This window comes from Pteropus medius, unplaced genomic scaffold (assembly GCF_902729225.1).
Source record: "Pteropus medius unplaced genomic scaffold, Ma_sr-lr_union100, whole genome shotgun sequence".
NCBI lineage: Eukaryota > Metazoa > Chordata > Mammalia > Chiroptera > Pteropodidae > Pteropus > Pteropus medius.
Genome location: NW_024346667.1, coordinates 2,219,923 through 2,237,841, shown reverse-complemented (window position 1 = coordinate 2,237,841; position 17,919 = coordinate 2,219,923). Strand labels below are relative to the sequence as shown.

General features: G+C 37.7%; 1 protein-coding gene across 10 annotated transcripts in view; it reads left to right on the top strand.

The window, feature by feature from the left end:
- INPP4B (inositol polyphosphate-4-phosphatase type II B) overlaps positions 1–17,919 on the top strand; it is a 557,518-nt gene extending 539,599 nt beyond the window's left edge. For 9 of the 10 annotated variants that reach the window (XM_039875842.1, XM_039875841.1, XM_039875838.1 and 6 more), the window contains one exon: positions 10,798–11,034. In XM_039875842.1, coding sequence (XP_039731776.1) covers positions 10,798–10,972 — 175 coding nt within the window. In that variant the 3' untranslated portion in view covers positions 10,973–11,034. Of the gene's footprint in view, positions 1–10,797; positions 11,035–12,207 lie in introns of those variants that run through there. The other variant, XM_039875840.1, reaches the window with a different exon arrangement.

Sequence of the window (17,919 nt, the reverse complement as noted above, 5' to 3'; positions counted from 1 at the left end):
CCTCCTAATTGGTCTCTGTGTCTCTAGTTTATTCCATTCCTGCTGCAGGCCTGGCTGAGGCCATCCTTCCTGTTTCAGCTAGCTGCTGTGCTACAGCACATAGTTAATCACACTTTTGTGATAATTTTTTGGTATAGTTTTTGAGCTACCAACCATATACCTTTGCCCCTCCTTATTTTAAAACAGTGTGACTGAATCTCTTACTGCAAAATACGTTTATTTGAGAAAATGTCTAAAATATATAAGCAACAAAAAAAGAAAGTCTCTCAACATTTAATTTTCCTGCCTTTGTTGATTTCCTTGCTGCTCCATTATTACAACCAAAGTGGACTGTGGGTCTTTCCCAAACGCATCTGACATTTTCCTGTTTCCACGCCTTTCCATGTTATTTACGTCCCTCGACACCAGTCGGTTTTCAGCCATTAAAATTCTATTTAGTGTTCACTGTGCATCACAAAACTCTACTTCTCTAAACCACCTTTCTTGTAGGAGATGAGTGATAATATATTAAAACACTTTGAGTTACACCTTGGAGTCATTCCTCCTTAGTGTATTTCATATTTTATATTCTGCCTTTTCCAGAGTCGCGTAACTATTTTCGTTATTTTTAGCCATGCACTTGTATCCAAGTCTAAACTCTAAGACTATTTTTTTTCTTAATGTTTCTTTTTCCCTAGGATTTTCAGAAGCTTTTACTTCCAGGAGTTGATAACATAAATTGTAGCTGTTTGCAAGGGGGTGGTAGGAGTGAAAAAAAGAATGAGGAAACAGAAATGGGGAAAGACTGGAAGGTGAGGAAAAGAGAGAGACCCTATCCTTGCAGAGAAGATGATGAATACTCTAACAGTTCCAAGGCCAAGACGCGAAATCGATTCTTTTGAAGGGCCCTGTTCAAAGAGTGGGTTGGCGTGACTGTTTGAGAATATACGACGCCGTGAATGCTGGTGTCTGAGGTTGAGCTGGCTCATACTCAATGCCATCCATTTCAGATGCCACGAAGAAAGGCCAAACGCAGGGTTCCATCTCTGTCAAGGTTGTCAGGGTTCACCTAGCTTACTGTGATTCCATAGAAATGGCGGTAGTGGGAACGGGCTGAAAACCTGGGAGATTTGGAGCAAGAAGATATAGCTGACTCTCCTCTTTGACATTCAGGCAGTTTGGTCTCCTTACTGAGCAGTCGAAAGTATGTCCACCTCCCTACAGGTGGAGAAAAACCAAGTTTGGACACACTTCGCTCCTGGCGGGCAGCTGGGATCAGCTGGATTTTTATTTCAGAAAAGCATTTTGGGAAATGGCTTTAGAATGCAACTAGAATTGTGCGTTGGTTGCTTTGACCTGTGTCTAAATGGATACGTTAGGATTTAATGAAACATAGTAGAGAGACAAGAGTGGTTCAGGCAGGAAAACTGCTTCTGTTAGAACAAGATCAAAGCCACAGTGGGTCACAGTCAGGTGGGAGCTGGTGTGAAGGGGTCTGACTGGTTGACGGATAGGTGCGGGGTGTAAAGAATACAGAAGGATCAGGGAGATCTTAGGTGCTTCAGATGCGTGTCTGAGAGTGGGCGAGTATCTTTTCCAGTGATGAGAAGAAAGGAAGGAGCTGGTTTGGAAAGGTGGCAGAGGAGGTGGACTGGAATTAAGATCTGGCCTTGACTCTGGACAGGAGGTCAAACTTATCCTCAACCCTGTTAGGGTAGAGGCTGGCCGGAGAATTAAATTGGCATAAGACAAGATTAAGAGGAAAAAGGAAAACAGGTTTTACATGTACGTGGACATCTCCACAAGAAAATACAGATCCAAAGAAGTGTCAAAACCTAGATGCTTCTATACTAGCCTGAACAATTACGGAAAAGTAACTGAAATATATAGGGGAGGGGGCAGGGAGCTAAAGGAACGTAAGAGTTATCTTAACCAAACTTGTGTATGTAATTTACTGGTATCTGTGGACTTTTATTTTTATTTGAGAGCTTGGAGAATTCCCTCGGCACTGACTCCCTATCTCTGGTGATGAGGGTTTTCTTTCATGCTAGGATAGAGAGAGCATCTTTCATAGGAGATTTTATCTCTTGCTTTCAGAAAGGTAAGGGGAAGTCAGAGGGCCCTCTGGTACCTGCTGTTTTTCAAGTGCCTGTAGTTCAAAATAATCCTTATGCCAACGTGGCATATTTTGCCGTGGCTCATTCTGCCACTTTCCACTACCTTGAAACGTCTGTTAGGCATTCAAGTGAAGGCGCAGTGTATGTGTCCATAATTCAGAGAAACGGTCTAAACTGTAAAGAGAAATTTACAATTCATCAGCTTTGTGCTGATGATATGAAAGTCATGGAACCGGTTGAAATCACCTAGAGAAAGTATGCACAGTACAAGAAGGTGAAGTGGGTCGTCCTAAGGCCTGGGCACTTCAGCGTTAGAGAGAGTGAGAGGAGAAAGAGCTAGAACTTGTCGCTGCACAACTGCACAAGAACCGAGATTTAGCAAGGGGAGGGCAAGAGAGGGCTTGTTTATTTACTTATCTACTTGTTTACGCTATTGAGAATGTGGTAGGTGCCTTCACATAATCTCACAATAATCCTATTGGATAGATGTTAACATTCGAAGCTGAAACTGAACAGAATAGATAGTAACGAGCTGAGCGATTTTCTTTCCTGTTCCACGTGTCCAAATACTCAGTCGCTGTTACCGATACCTGTTCCGTTTCCCAGGCTACTTTCAGAGTAATTTACTGATATCCGTGGACTTTTAGTTTTATCTGAGAACTTAGAGCAGCCCTTGGAGTCAGGTTCTGCCAAGTCCCCTTACTTCACCAAAGAAGCCAGCTGGTGACGAATTTACCTCGCTCTTCTCTGTCTGGTGCTTATCAAGAATAGAATCAGAAGTCTTACATTTTTTGCCTGTTAATTTCCTCTTCACTGGAGGATAAAAGTTGGAGTGACCTCTGGCGCAATGAGACAATGGTTGTTTATGTTTCTAAGTACTTTAGCAACAAACACACAGAGTGTCTTCATGCCTAGTCTCCTTTCTTCTCTCTGACTGCTACTCTAAAACAAGTCAAACTCAGTTCTCTCCTTGACGCTCCTGTACAAAGAAAAGCTAATCACGGTGTATGGGAAATAGAAAAAGAGTTAGAGGTGTATATCTACTCCTGTGTGCTTATCTCTTTGTAGAATTGCCCTGTTCATCTGCTCGGTAACTAAGGTATGTAAGAGGTACTGTGTTTTTGTTTCTTATTTTGTTTCTTTCCTTAAAAAACTGTCTTTAGAAGCTTCATTCCACGTTTCAGCCCCTACCCAGCCAGGCTGGTGGACAGTCGGTCCTTAATGTTTTGAGCTCTCCTCCTGCCACGGGGCCTTATCTTGCACTGTAACTTCTAGAAAGCTTGTCTGTATGATATGCCCATTTCCTCCTGGTTACGGCTCCTTTCAGCCCCTTCATTTCTTCGCATCTAAGCTGAGCTCAGGACAAGGAGATCTTTGGAGAAGGTGATCGCGGACCAGGCTCTCTGGGTGCATCTCACAGCACCCCGCCTCCGGGGTCCTCCCTCCCTAGGCCCAGTCACAGAACAACGAACAGGGCCTGTTCGCCCTCCTGGCATCGACCTTTGCGCCTTTGTTCTTGCCCCAGTCACTTTTTTTTTACACCCCAGCCGTCCCAATGTGTCCCAGGCAGCCAGCAAATCCCAGGGGTCCCAGAACAGGTCGGGGGTCCCTGAGTTTGCAGGGCCTGTCTGGGGACAACCCTCTGGGAGGTACAGAGTCGGCGATTGGTTGGAGAAGACAAGAGTGATCCTGGAGGGCTGCCTGGAGGAGCCTAACTGCTGGTCCCTGAAGGCCAGACAAGGCTGGCCAAGACCCGCCTTCCACTTTCTCTGTTTCTCTTCCTCCCTCCCTCTCTTCCCTTTCCGTTTCCTCTGCATCTCTTTTCTCTCTCAACCCTGGATGGGCCTCACATTTTCTCTGTCATGAGATGAAAGAAGAGCAAATCCGCTCAGTCAGGCAGCTCTTGCTTTCAGCGCTGCTGACGTCGTTGGGGTTCACACTGCAAGCAAAGCACAATTTAGAATCTCAAAAATTATCGTACCGCTGCCTCGTGTACATTTAAATATAACAATCACATCACATATCAGCCTTCTTTTATCCAAACGACATTAATCTTAAACATTTCCTCGTAAGCTTTTTTCTTCGTCCTTTAATCATTTATATTTCTGGACCTCATCCAAATATTCTCCTTTCTGAAATTCAAAGATCAAAACTGAAATCAGTTCTCTGATAATGATCTGATGGAAGCAATTATAGTCAATTTACTATGTCTCTGTGCCCCTCCTTTTTTTTTTTTTCTTTCTAAAAAAATGTTTATAAAACTCATTTAGATTTGATACCTATCTTTTCTTGAGTTGCTTTTCTGGACATATGCACTTTCTCTTCAAAGCAATGTTTAGATACTATCTTAAAATGTCATTACTGGAGCCTTGCTTTTTCTGTCAAGAAGGTATTTCTGTTTTTCGGGTACTTTATAAAACTACACGAGTGAAATGGGGAAAGAGTGCAAATAATGATACCAGGGAAAATTAAATTAAAACAGATAAATAGGTCAGGTTTTTTTCCTTCTGAAGCTAGAATATGAAAATAGATAAGAATGAGCAAGAACAGCTATAGAGACCAAACACAGTGTCAACATGCTTTGCATTCGGTGAATTTTTTTGCACCCTATCCCACTATTTCTTATTGAACTGTCACCTATCCTATTAGTAGAAAAATATGCATCTCTAGAGTACTGCAGTTATGTTTTAATAGAATCAAAGGATCACAGGAAGGTAGAGATGAAAGTAATTTTAGAGGTCACTCCATCTAATCTAACAACTGGCAAGAAATCACACCTGCCAGTGTCTGAGACATAGCAGGAAACCTGTGCTTAAAGGATCTCAATCATAAAGTAAAAGGAATATGGTTTTTCCATTAGACATACAGGGATAAAAATCCCCTGTCTGCTGCTTGAGCAAGTTTTGTAACCCTTTTGAGTCTGTGGAGATAATAACACCGACAAGTTTGACTTTTTGTGAGGAAAAATGAAATAATATCTATAAAGCAGCTATCACATGATAGGACATAGTACCTAGGAGATCTCTCTCTTCATAATTCAAACACTTCCATTGCTTTTCAAGGTAGCCCAGACTTTAAACTATCGATCCTTTATTGAAATTAACAACGATGTGACTGTAAATTTTCGTCTTCTCCAAGCCAAAGGGATTCTCATTCTCGTTGTCCTCAGTCTTTCCTGGCATGCCAAGGTCCCACGCCGACTACCATCTTCCTGGTTACCATGCGCAGTATCCTTGAGTTCACATTAGCCCTCCCCTTAGAATGGCACGTCCGAAATGCATGCAGTGTCCTACAGGGAGGGTGCACGCTTCCTTGAGTGAATATTTTGCTTACTACTGCTCTTTCTTATGTAGCAAACTTGTACAGAATGATTAGAAACACTCTGTGACTTGGACACTCAAAGAAGTGACATAGTCTTATGTGTCTTTTAAGTAATTTCTTCATTTAGGAGCTTTTTCTGTGGTCGACATAAAATATTTGGATTAGATTCTGAAATCCAGTGAGAATAAAGAAGGCATTTTAAATGTGGCTAGTGAGCCAGTGGCCACAAACGCTAATCTTGCTTCTAGGCCACTGGAAATTATCCCACACTTGATATGCTTTATTAAAATTTCCCCTATATTTAAATAGTTGTGTAGATTTTTAAAAGTCCTGGAAATCTACTTTTAATATCCTAATTATAAATTGAATTTTTGGTAAAGTTTCGTAGATAGTTTGTCATCTCAGAATATTCTGAGTCATTAAATTTCATGGACCTTGATATAAACCGAAAACAAAAAGTCAGTCTCTCTTTGTTACCAGACTGACATAAGCAGACTGTGAACCAAGGGAACTACCTTCTCGTCATCCTTTATCTGCAACTTGCTGTTATAGAAGCATAGACGAGGTCTTTAAATTTATTTTCTCATCTATAAAATGTATCATTCAATCTGAAGATTTTTTGAAGTTCCTTTTACATCTATGAATCTATAATTCTATGATTCCTGTATCACTCTCAAAGCTGTTAACTATCGATACCAGACTTATATTCATTTTTACACAGACCTGCCAGTTTAAAATCTGACACAATCCAGCAGGCTATGGCCTAAAAAATGATGCTCTGTTAAGATCGATTTATCAGATGACTACAGAGACCAATAAAGCTCTGAGAGACATTAGCTCTAAAAAATCTTGGCTCATAATTTCAAGTTGGTATGCCCACAGCTCTGAAGTTGGATGTAATTAAATGTGACACGGCCTCATTTTAGCATGGGAGGAAATCGGCTTTTTGATCAAAAGGAAAGATCTTCCTAGTCAGTTTTTTTAAGTTAAATTTATTAGGGTGACATGGTTAATAAGATTATATGTGTTTCAAGTGTACAATTCTATAATATATCACCTGTAAGTTACATTGTGTGTTCACCACCCAAAGTCAAGTCTCCTTCTGCCACCTTATATTTGACGCCCTTTACCCTTTTCAAACTCCCTCCACTCCCTTCCCCTCTGGTAACCAGCATACTGTTGTCTGTGTCTATGAGGGTTTTTGGTTTGGTTGGTTTGTTTGTTCATTTGTTGCTTTATTTTATATCCCACATATGAGTGAAATCGTTTTCCATCTGACCGATTTCGCTTGGCATGATAATCTCAAGATCCATTCATGTTACAAATTGCAGTATTTCATCTTTTTTGTATAGCCAAGTAGTAGCCCATTGTCTATTCACTTTTAGCTGGTAATTTTCCTTTTGGGAGCTTGAAGGAATAAAATATCAAGTAGCAAAACTATTTATGAATAATTACCCAGCAGGGAGAGATAGGAGGACTCTAACTTTTATTTTTAGAGGTATGAATGACTCGAAGGGATACTTGCAATGGAGGACTTGTGATCTAGGGTACGGCAGTCAGCGCTGTAAGAAAAGAGGGGGGAAATAAGCAGATGTCAAGCCCCGTACACTGCATGTTACCTAAGGAACTGTCTCCTCATGTAGGCAGTAATGTGTTTAAAAGTGAGATATTTCTTTTACTTGTTTCTATTTTAAGTGATTGCCTTGACAAGTCTTTGAGGAAAAAAGTCATTTTGTCTCCTGCAGATTTAGTAACTGCCCTTAAATGTCTGATTTTGTCATGTTTTCAGTGGAGACAACACTGTGATTTGCTTGCATGGTAATCTGCCCATCAGGGATGGCTGAAACTGGTAACGTGGATTTCAGAGTACCTTGCCAGGCAGCCACTAATTAATTATTTGTCATAATCTCCCAGTGAGGAAATTACTGATGTTACTACTTAACACATCCTTTGCAGTTTGCACTTGCAGCGTACTTAAAAATTCATTCGTGGCCATGAAGAAATGACCGTTTATCCTATTCTTAGCAGGAAGCAAGTAAATAGCTCCAAGACCTCCTGTGTCCATGCTGTGACATAGTCAGGGGCCTCGAGCTTCAAGGCCATGTTGCTTCCAATTCCAGCTGAATCGTAGAATGATTATGCATGAAGCATTTTTAATGTTTTATTGCAATCTCCAGAGATTAAAGTTAGTAATCAATAAATTAATTCAATTATACAACTGCCCATCCAAAACAAAGGACAACATTTTAATATAGTAATTTTTGCTTGGAAGACATATACAATAAGCAGACTGGAAAATGTTAAATTTGATCTGGCAATTATAGAAAAAAACAAGCCGTCTGATGTAAGTTAGTCTCCTGTGTTTGGAGTAAAGACAGTTATAAGATCCTGTTGGCCAGTGGTCTGCACTTCAGCTAGAACCTATCTATGTGAGGCCTTTCTGGGAAAGAGAATTTCTGTAGCATTACATTGACAGATTGTGGTTAATATTTAACATAAATTTGTAATCAGAATGTAATATTTACACTATGATAGATGATAGATAATTAGATAGAGAGATGATAGATGATAGGTAGATGATTGATAGATAGATAGATAGATAGATAGATAGATAGATAGATAGATCTATCTCTGTATTTCTCTCCTAACAGGGAATACTGGAGAGGAACCAAAGTCTCAACAAAGTTGTTAAAATTTGCTGCAGATAACCTTCACCTTCAAACTGGGCAGGAGAGCGTGTTAGTGAGAATGATATTAATGATAACCGTAATAACAATAGCTAACATTTCTCCAGGCCTTGTTTTATACCTGGGACTGTGCTAAGTTTTTTTTTCATCTATCATCTTATTTAATCTTTTTAACAATCCCTTTTTTTTCTTGTGCACATGGAGAAATTGTAATGGAAAGAGATGGAGTATTTGGAACTGGGGTAGTAAAACAGCAGGCATTATTTCCCAGCCTTTCTCTTTGTGTATCTGAAAATCCAAGGGGACCTTAAAGTCACCTATTCAGCCTCCCTCGGCCCTTTCTCCAAGTCTCTCCCACCACACACACAGCCCCACATATATGATCTATGACTGAACCCCAAAACTATCAGTGTATGGAATGGACTTCTTTGAAAAGTGTTTTTTCCTCATTCCCAGATTTGTTTAAGCATGAGATAGACCAATTATTTTCAACTATTCTTTTCAACCAGACCACAACATGGTCGATTGGGTGTTTTAAACTAATTCAGATTGCTATGTGGCCTGTTTGAAATAATTATGACTGTTTGTCCAAATGTGGCTGCTGGGATAGTACACAACCAAATTCTTTTGCAGAGGCACTAACAAATAATATCGATATAAGTCAAAGGCTTTCTGCTCCTCCAGCACCACCCCCTGGCATGTCCACAACTGAGCACCAGTGGGCTAGATCAGTGGCTCGAAACCTTGTTTGATTAGATATCCCTACTATGAAGGTTCTAGCTATGCTAGCAAGATGTGTATATTTCTTGATATGCAAATAATGTAACAATCATAACCATTATTGAATGCTTATGATATGCCAGGCTCTGTTCTAAGAACTTTGTAAATGTTGACTTGTAATACTTCATAGCAGCTCTATGAATTAGGTATTAATGCCATTTTAAGGTAAGGAAATTGAGACATGAAATATTAAATAATTGGCCCTGGGCCACTTAACTAGCAAATGACTGAACTAAGCTTGAAGCCAGGTGATCTGACTCCAGAGTCCGTGCTCTTATGGACTATATCACAGCCGCCTCTACTCATGTTACTCTACTATGTACTTTATGGAATCCATGGAAAATAGAAAGTTTAAGAAAATGAGATATATACTGGTAACAATCAATTGAACGAAAGAATAAAATATTTCTCTGGGATCAGCAACGTAGGTATCTCAATCTCCCCGACAATCTAACAGAAGAAATAACATAGGACAAGGAGACTTTTCTTAATCACATTGAAAGTTATCCAAACCTAACATCTACTACACGTTTCTTACCTAATACACAGCAGAAAGTTCAACAGATAACCAAATTACTTGTACAATGGACAAGAAAAATTCTGCAAATCCTTCCTTTTGCTCAGTAAATCATTTGTCTTCCAGAGAAGCTTCTACTTCACTTTGTCACTGGCCGTATGGTCCTTACATCTTACCAAATAATAGGACACAAAAGAGCACATGCAGCGTGACTGATTTAAACTAAGACTGCTATTTGAAATAATACTGACTGTCGTTTGCCCAAATGTGGCCACCAATATGGTCAATGCCTGGTCAAAAATTTCTGTATAGGAGGTTTCTGGGGGCTGCACCTGGTCGAAAGGGGGCCCTGGGAGCTCTGGTGCTTGTTCAGAAGTTACCTCTTCATGGCACTCTTCATAAGACTGAGCAACAACCAGTTTTCTGCCTTAAAACCTGGAGGAGCTGAGAAAGATCAAACCACTCCTTGACAACTGGGTATGACTGAAATTCTGAATATTCTGAATACTGATGAAATATACCATAGAAAAGAATTTTTATTTTCAACATATATCGTTATGGCATATTTCAGATTTGCCATAATTGGAGCTGATTTTAAGCCCAATTACAAATGCCTGTTTTTAACTTACACAGAAAATACACAGCCTGGAAATTTAGAATCTTTTATTGTCCAAAGTGTGACTCTGCAAATGTGGATCTCTTTGAAGACCAGGAGTCTATAGGAGATAGATTTGGCCTCATTTAAGTAAAATGAGAAGGAAACAACGTAATTTATGAGCTGAAGTAACAGAAGGATGCTGAGTCGGGTTTCGTTAAACTAATCTTATGGCTGGCAAGGATGACATGTCAGATGTTTCATTTTAAATACCATTTTCATAAATCATTTTTATAATGTTAAATACATTATAAAGATACAATACCAGTAGAAAGTGTGCTTAAAAGTGCCAGACACGTTCGTTTGCTTCACTACATACTGTGTTTCTCATTTCACTTTCCAAAGATGTATTTATCAGATTATTTTTTATGGGCTGATCCATATTTTAATTTATTCATGCAGTCTTGTTTACTGGTGCTATTACGCTTATTTGATTCTTCCTTGTCCATACAGTTTCAACCCATGTGACTGACATCATAATGTCTCTCTCTCCTTTCTTGCACCAAAAGCAAAAGCAATCTCCTTTTTCAATATGTTTGTCAATGAGAAATCACGCTTGTCAGTGAGAAAAAAGAATACACAGGGTGCATTGGGGGTTATTTAGCTTAAAACTTCACCTGAAACAGCTCTCTTGTATAAGTTAACATGTTCTACTTCAGAATATTTAAGGTTGAGTGTCTTTACTGTGTGAATGCTATACTATTTTCTTTTCTCCCCTAACTCCCCCACCCTCTTCAACAGCAGACAAACCCAGGGAGCACTGAATGAATCCGATGATCCTGAAACAGGCTGTCTGTCTGATAACAAGCCAACTTCTCGACACTTCTATCCTGTCGCCTTGCTGCTTGTCAGCTCACACCTGCTAGTTGTGTGGCTTATTTTAAGTCTTGCATTACTGTTAGCCAAATACCAATAAGTTTTACGTTGTATTCCTTTCTTTTCTACAAATGACAATGGACGTTAAATTATGGGGACAATGCTGTAATATTTCTACATTTTAAGATTCACAGATTTAAAACAAATGTTTTAATTGTAAGTGTTTTGTTTTTCCTAAGATCTAAAAAAAAAAGAAGTACTATGCATTAGGTGAATTATTTTGCTCTTTTGTTCATGGAGAAGTGTTTCCCACTGTTAACTAGCTCAAGATGAATTTTTAAATTACTGTCTTTGAAATAAGACAAAGAACAGAATCCTGAAAGCTTGAAGTTCTGCACCTCCTGTTCCTCTTCCCGTTAAATGTATTAAAGAAATTAAGACTGAATTTGCACAACACACTGAAACCCTGAGACAAGCCCTAGAGATGTGGGCGGTTCCACACTTGATTTCCACTGTGCTAATACTGTTGCCATCACCTGGTGCGATCTTCTGTTTGATTCTTTGACCTGTTAGTTCTGTTATTTCTTTGTTGCAATTAACCCCTTTCTGTCGAGTAACTTTCTGGAGAGAATGGCTGTTTATGTTTTGTAATTAAATTAACCTGTTTGTAACTATTGTTTGGGTTGATGTGGCTTTCAGAGTACTTTCCTATTCTTTTTAACGAGGTCTTGTTTGTGTCTTGATGCACCATTTTCAGCACCTGTGACTTTTGTACTGCGCGTGCAGGAGCACTCTTCCTTTATAAAGTGGAGACTTGGACCAGGCTATCCCGAAAGCCATTTTTCTCACCATTGCACAGCTAAAATAATGAAGTAAAATAGAGATTGAACTTTCCTTTAAAAATCTATAGGGCCAGACTTAATAAATTAAATGCCTTATTCCTAGAACCTGTATCCTTAGGGCTACATATAGATTTTAATGTGTTTTAAAGAGACTAAGAAACTAATTTGTGGGGAAGTATTAAAAGGCAGATATATTTATGAAATTAAAATGAAGCCGTATTGTGGAGCAAATTATATTTAAAGAGTTTATTAAACCTTAACTATCTGTTAAGAGCAAAGAGACTTTAATCATCTCTTTCCAAGGGCAATAATGGTATTGGGCCTGGCCTAGGATTTAATTTTGTAAGATGTATCATCATTTGTGAAAAAATAAATGTAGAGTTGAATCTTTGTTATTTTTACTTGGACTGTTGCTGCAACTCTGCATTGAACAAATAAAGCATATTTATTTATTCCGTGTTTCATGAAGTTGTACTTTTTCCCCTTTCACCAGAGAAGGATGCCGCATAGAGAATGTACTGAAGAATATCAAATGCAGAAAGTATGCTTTCAACATGCTCCAGCTGATGGCTTTCCCCAAGTACTACAGACCTCCAGAGGGGACTTATGGAAAAGCCGACACCTAAGTTTACCAACATGTAAATAAACAGGAACACAAACACGCTTCAGTTGGATAATCTCTATCTTTTTTATTTTTTTTTATTTTTTTTATTGTCGTGAATTTGTGCAGGGAGATGATCAGGGCTGTTTGCTCAAATCTAGGAATTACTTGAATGAGTTATCAGCATATTACTACGAAAGAAATCCATTTTTAAAAAATCTTACATATTATCCTTTGTAGTTCTAAGCTTCTATGCGCTGCCCCTCGCTGGTTGAGATCAGCTCAGAAAGTGTTAACTTTCACTCTGGAGTATTTGAATGGAAGACATACTGAGGAAACACAGGTGCCACAGAGGACTAGAGGTGATTGAGAGACTAGGGCTCTCCGTCCAAAACGAAGACACAGGAGTGTAAAAGAGAGGAGGACTTTGCAATATTATTTCATAGTCTGTCTCACAGATAATCTTAGAGCCCATTTTTTGAGATTTAGAAAATATTTTTCTAGTGAATCGAAATCAGGTAGTGTTAACTCATGATCTTGACTACAGAGCAGTTTACAGATATGCTTATAAAGACTTTTGTCATCCATCAAGATGTGACTACTTCTCCTAAACAGGAAGATGAACAATGTCGGTAAAGCAGTAAAAATACTTTTCAAAAACACAGCATCTTTTCAAAACTCTGACTTGGGTTGTATGGTCTAGTTGTAGAAATCACAATAGAGAAAGCTGAAAAGTATAATGAGCAAAACGCTGCAAGGAATTGATATGGCAAAGAAGCTAAAGATGATCAGCCTGTTGATGTTCAAAATGAAAATCTCCGTCAGCCTGAGGTTTATGTAGTCAAGTTCATGAAAGTCAACAAAATGTTTCCTAGTCGTCATCCTGATATAGATGTAGATGGTGTAAGCATGCATCGTCCGGCATAAGTTAGTAAATGTGAATAAGCCTTTTAAAACATATGTAACCATAGCTAATGATAAGCCAAAATGATAGTTTCTGTTAACCTGAATTTCAAATTTGTCCTAATATCATAAATTTTCTAAAACCCCAAATTAGAAGTTACCTTAGAGATCATCCCGTATAACACCATTATAAATAGGTAAACTGAGGCACAAGGAAGACAGGCCCCCAATCACCCATCTAGATAATTTAAGAACCGTGATTACAGTCTCTTCTTAACTTCCTAGCCTATGCTTGTCTCTTCTCCAAATTTTCATGCCAAATATACATGAGAATTAGGGGAGAATGCTGGTTAGTTAAATAGAAATTGGCATTTATTGCTGGAATTAAAGCTTAGATTACAACAGTCTAAACAAATGAAACCTATTTTCTCCAAATTGTAAGAATTTAGTCTTTTTCCTTTCCCATCAGAGGAGCATGCTATCCAGAGCATAAGTCTCCCTTGGAAATGCCAGAGGCTTCTTACATGCACATCTCTTAGCTATGACCACATTCAGTAGATGAGATTATGGGGCTTTCCATGGCTAATGTGATAGCTCTTTGACTTAGACACCTGTTGAAATAAGGATTCCAAACAGATCTCTAGGCTCATGCTGGGTTTCTCAAATTACTAAAAATTTTAGATAACCCATTGGGACTTTTAATACTACAGTCATCAATCTATTATTCTGGCTAATGACTGTGTGCTTTATTATTGAGGCAGTTGCCAAACTATTTACAGGCTTTTTAATAAAAAGAGGCTCTGTACTATGGATCTATTCATGGATAAAGCTATCTTGGTGTTCTTTATACCTCATTCTCCATTTCAGTGATTAAATATAACCTTTGAATTGTTCAATTTCATTTGAAAATGGTAGGATCTGTGGTTGTTTTCATTATCCCATTAGATTAAGGTAGAGAGGTTGGGATGACAGGTTACTTTGAATAATTTTGAAGCCTCCCTTCGGTATTATCAAACGGTAGTCTGAGTTCCCGGAGACTTTAAGTGATCTATCATCCTGTAAATACTCTTATAAACAAGAATTTTTTATTGCATTTGTAAAAATGAAACTTCTTGACTCACACATGGAAAAAATATTTATTAACTAGAAAGCCAACAATATGGTTATTTTTTTTTATTTTGGGAAGACGTTTTTCAAATATTTTTTTTCTTTTATAATAAGTACTAATATAGATATCTCAAAGGGCAGAGCTTACTGTGCTACAAATGCAGATATTTTTGTTTATTGTTAACAGAGTCATCTGCACTTCCCTATACGAAGCCTATATTTGTGCACACACTTAAAAGTAAATTTTGTCAAGGAAATTTATGTTTCATATCAACAATGGTGTTGCCCTTTCCTGAGAGACATTCCAAGTATCCTTGGAAAACCACTTCACTATTTCTTATTAAGCTTTTTAAATCAAAGAGCCAAGGTTAAACAAGTTTTATAATCTCCTTTGTACAGACAAAGCCTGCTATGCTTTTCTATCTATATTTTCATTTAAGAAATATACCAGAAGGCCTATTTTCGGAGATCAGATCAAGCCAGAAACTGAACCAAGAAAATGACATTTTCAAACAAAATAACTTGTTTGCTCAAAAATATTTCCCCTCTAATGCCATCAAATGCAGATATCAATTCTGTTATTTGCTATTTACAGAGTCCTACAGAAAACATATTTAAAAACAAGGGAAGGTAGAATCCTGATTATGTTTGACCCAGTATATATTCAAATGCCTGGAAGTATCCCACAAAGCACCTGGCCATAAAAATGTTAAATATTTGATCGAAGTAGCCCTACCTTTAGAGGCTCCCATTTATTTATTTCTGAAGTGGTTTTTTTTTCCCCCCTTATAAATATTGCCTTGAGTTTCTCTACAGTCTGCCCAAACAATCCTTTGATGTAAATAGTTGGGTCAGCCCAATCATCTGGTGAGTCAGAGCAACCATTTGAGCCAGCTGACAAATTCCACTAAAATGACCAAGAGCCCAGTTCAAGCAGTATGCCACGTACCTAATCTCCAGTCCTTACTTCATAAGAATAATACCTTTTCTTCTAAAAACTGTGGAGTCTTAAAAGCTAGCATCTGCCTGGAGGCTACTTCCCTCTGGTCCTCCAACTTAATATAATATTTTGCATAAAATAAGACTCAAGATGGAAAAGAAAATTAGTTGTATAATATTTTCCCCCCAAGTAAATCAACCCGCCCCCCGGCCCCGCCACGTAAAGTTTGATAGGTGCCAGGAACAGGGGGTACTGGTGGTATGCTGCAAGTGGCTCGTGCCAACTCGTGACAGTTCGTAGTTAAATTTTCAGGAATTTCATAAGCCAGTTGTTAAAAACAAACATCATAAACATTAAATTAGAAAATACAATTGAAAATTTTATTAAAAGCAAAGATGATAATCAAAATTACCGTATTCTAATTGTTTTATGGCATTTTACAGTTTATCTCTGATCTTGAGGTTATTAATGTCAGTTGTATCTGCACATTCGAAACACTATAGTATAGTGTGCTACTGTGTATCGATCTCCTCTGGGCTCCACGTTCAACACCACCACATTGGTAGCTTAAAATTGACAACAGTGGTAGTAGTTACACCACTGAAATTGCCAAATGCTACACACCAGGGCCTTAAGTTTCTGGAAATTCAGTTGTTAAATATTTACTGGAACACAATTGAATTCCACCAGCACTTTTTCTCCAGAAAATAATTGGAATCAGTATACCATTATTTAAATGGTACTAAATGCCATCACTCATCTTCAGATGGCTGCAATTTGGTTGTAGTTTTTCCCTCTTTAAAGACTCCCATTAGGCTATAAGTAACATTTGACGTTTGTATTTTATTCATAATTAAATTATTTAATCATAGAGATGCATTTAGACACGCATCTCTCTATGATGTTTGGCAAGGGAAATCTTGGCAATTCAACCTGAGTGGAAGCAATAATGACTCTGGGCTAAAATCAGGGAAATGTTAGCCTAATTAGAGTATCACCGAAAATGAGCTTCAGTACCAATTTTTAAGTTTATAATTTTAGCATTTGCTAAAAGCAGGGGAAAAAAAAAGAACAGTAACATGTTACTGTGCCCAGATTCTAATAAATATAGCTCAATCGAAATGCAAACTGTTAGGTTAAACAAATTAAACTCTGGCAGTATGCTAAATCACCGTTTTCGGTGTTTAATTTCCAAACAGGATGGTATATCAACTGTTTAGTTCAATATACAGGGTGCTTTTTGTAACCTTGTAAGAAATAAATTAACTTTTATCACAAGTTTAAGAAACTGGTCTGAGAAAACCTATAATCAGCATTTATGGAGGGAAGCAAACATATTGAACACAAGTTGTTCTTAAGAGCTGGAGGCTTTACAAATTATGCACTGCTGAAGAGAGTGAGTTGCTGAGTTGTGTCATTGTTTGACAACTTTAGTGTGAATTCACATTCATTTAGCCCAGCTGCAACTGCAAAAGCTATGCTTCCTACCCGCCATATTTGTGTTTCATTGCTATATAAAGTCCCAATATATTATATCTTTCATTTCTTTGACAGTTTTAAGTTAAAACTTTCTCTCCAAACAGATGCTACCTATGGCAAACACCATCTTTCAGAATAGGGAAATGAAATTAATGTTTTAGATAAAATATTGCAAGCCAATTAGGTATAGAGTTAAGGTATAGAAATTTGGGGTTTTACTTTTTGAGTTATGGTGCACATTAGTCACTGTGAATTTTATTTCTGAGCAAGTAAGAGGAAGCCTAAAGCATTTCTGATATCAAAGAAACAAATTTATATCTGGCTATTAGTAACAAGGAGGTAGGAAAAAAGTTGTAATAGTAACAAAAAAATGTACATGCGATTGGCTCTCCTGAGCTTGAATTTATATAGATTACATGAATATTTAAAGTTTTAAACTTACAAAAGAAAGCAAAGTTCACAATTAAGTATAACACCCAGAGAGAGTGAATATCAAGGGAGAGAAGACTTAATATAAGTGAAGTTGCCTGATGAACTAACTATATCTGGCTTATCTTTTAGTAAATAGAGTTATTTAAGATGTTTCATTTTCGCAGTCATACTATGAATGCATTCGCAATGTTCCTGAAATCATCTAAATTATCGACAATCCGACGTTACATCTTTAATGATGACTTAGTGTGATTTTGTTAACTAGCAAGCAATATCGGCTCAAGTATTGGCAAGATTGCTATCTTACCCATATAGTTCTGTGATGCTTTTATATCACTATCAATTTTAAAAATTTTTTCATGCCAAAGAACTTTCAAACTTTCAAAAGGCAGACTCCACGTGTCTAACTGTGTATGGACACTCATTTCACTATGCATGTTCAACCCTTTGCATACATAAACTTCTCATGTAAATATTTTATTATTTTATCTAACCTAACATCTAATTTTCAGATTTTTGTGGTACTTATCTGAAACATTGGCATTTGTTTTCTTTTTGTGTTAAATATATTTTCTAGATGAAATAATAATATGTATTCCTAGGAAATGAGGCACAAATAGGTTAGATCATTTTATATTGGCATTTGGAGAAATATCATTTTGTTTTATTGTTCTGTGGAAACCATATTCATTGTACACTGTGTGTATGTTTTTGGTTAAATAAATGTGATTTTTTTATTTTTA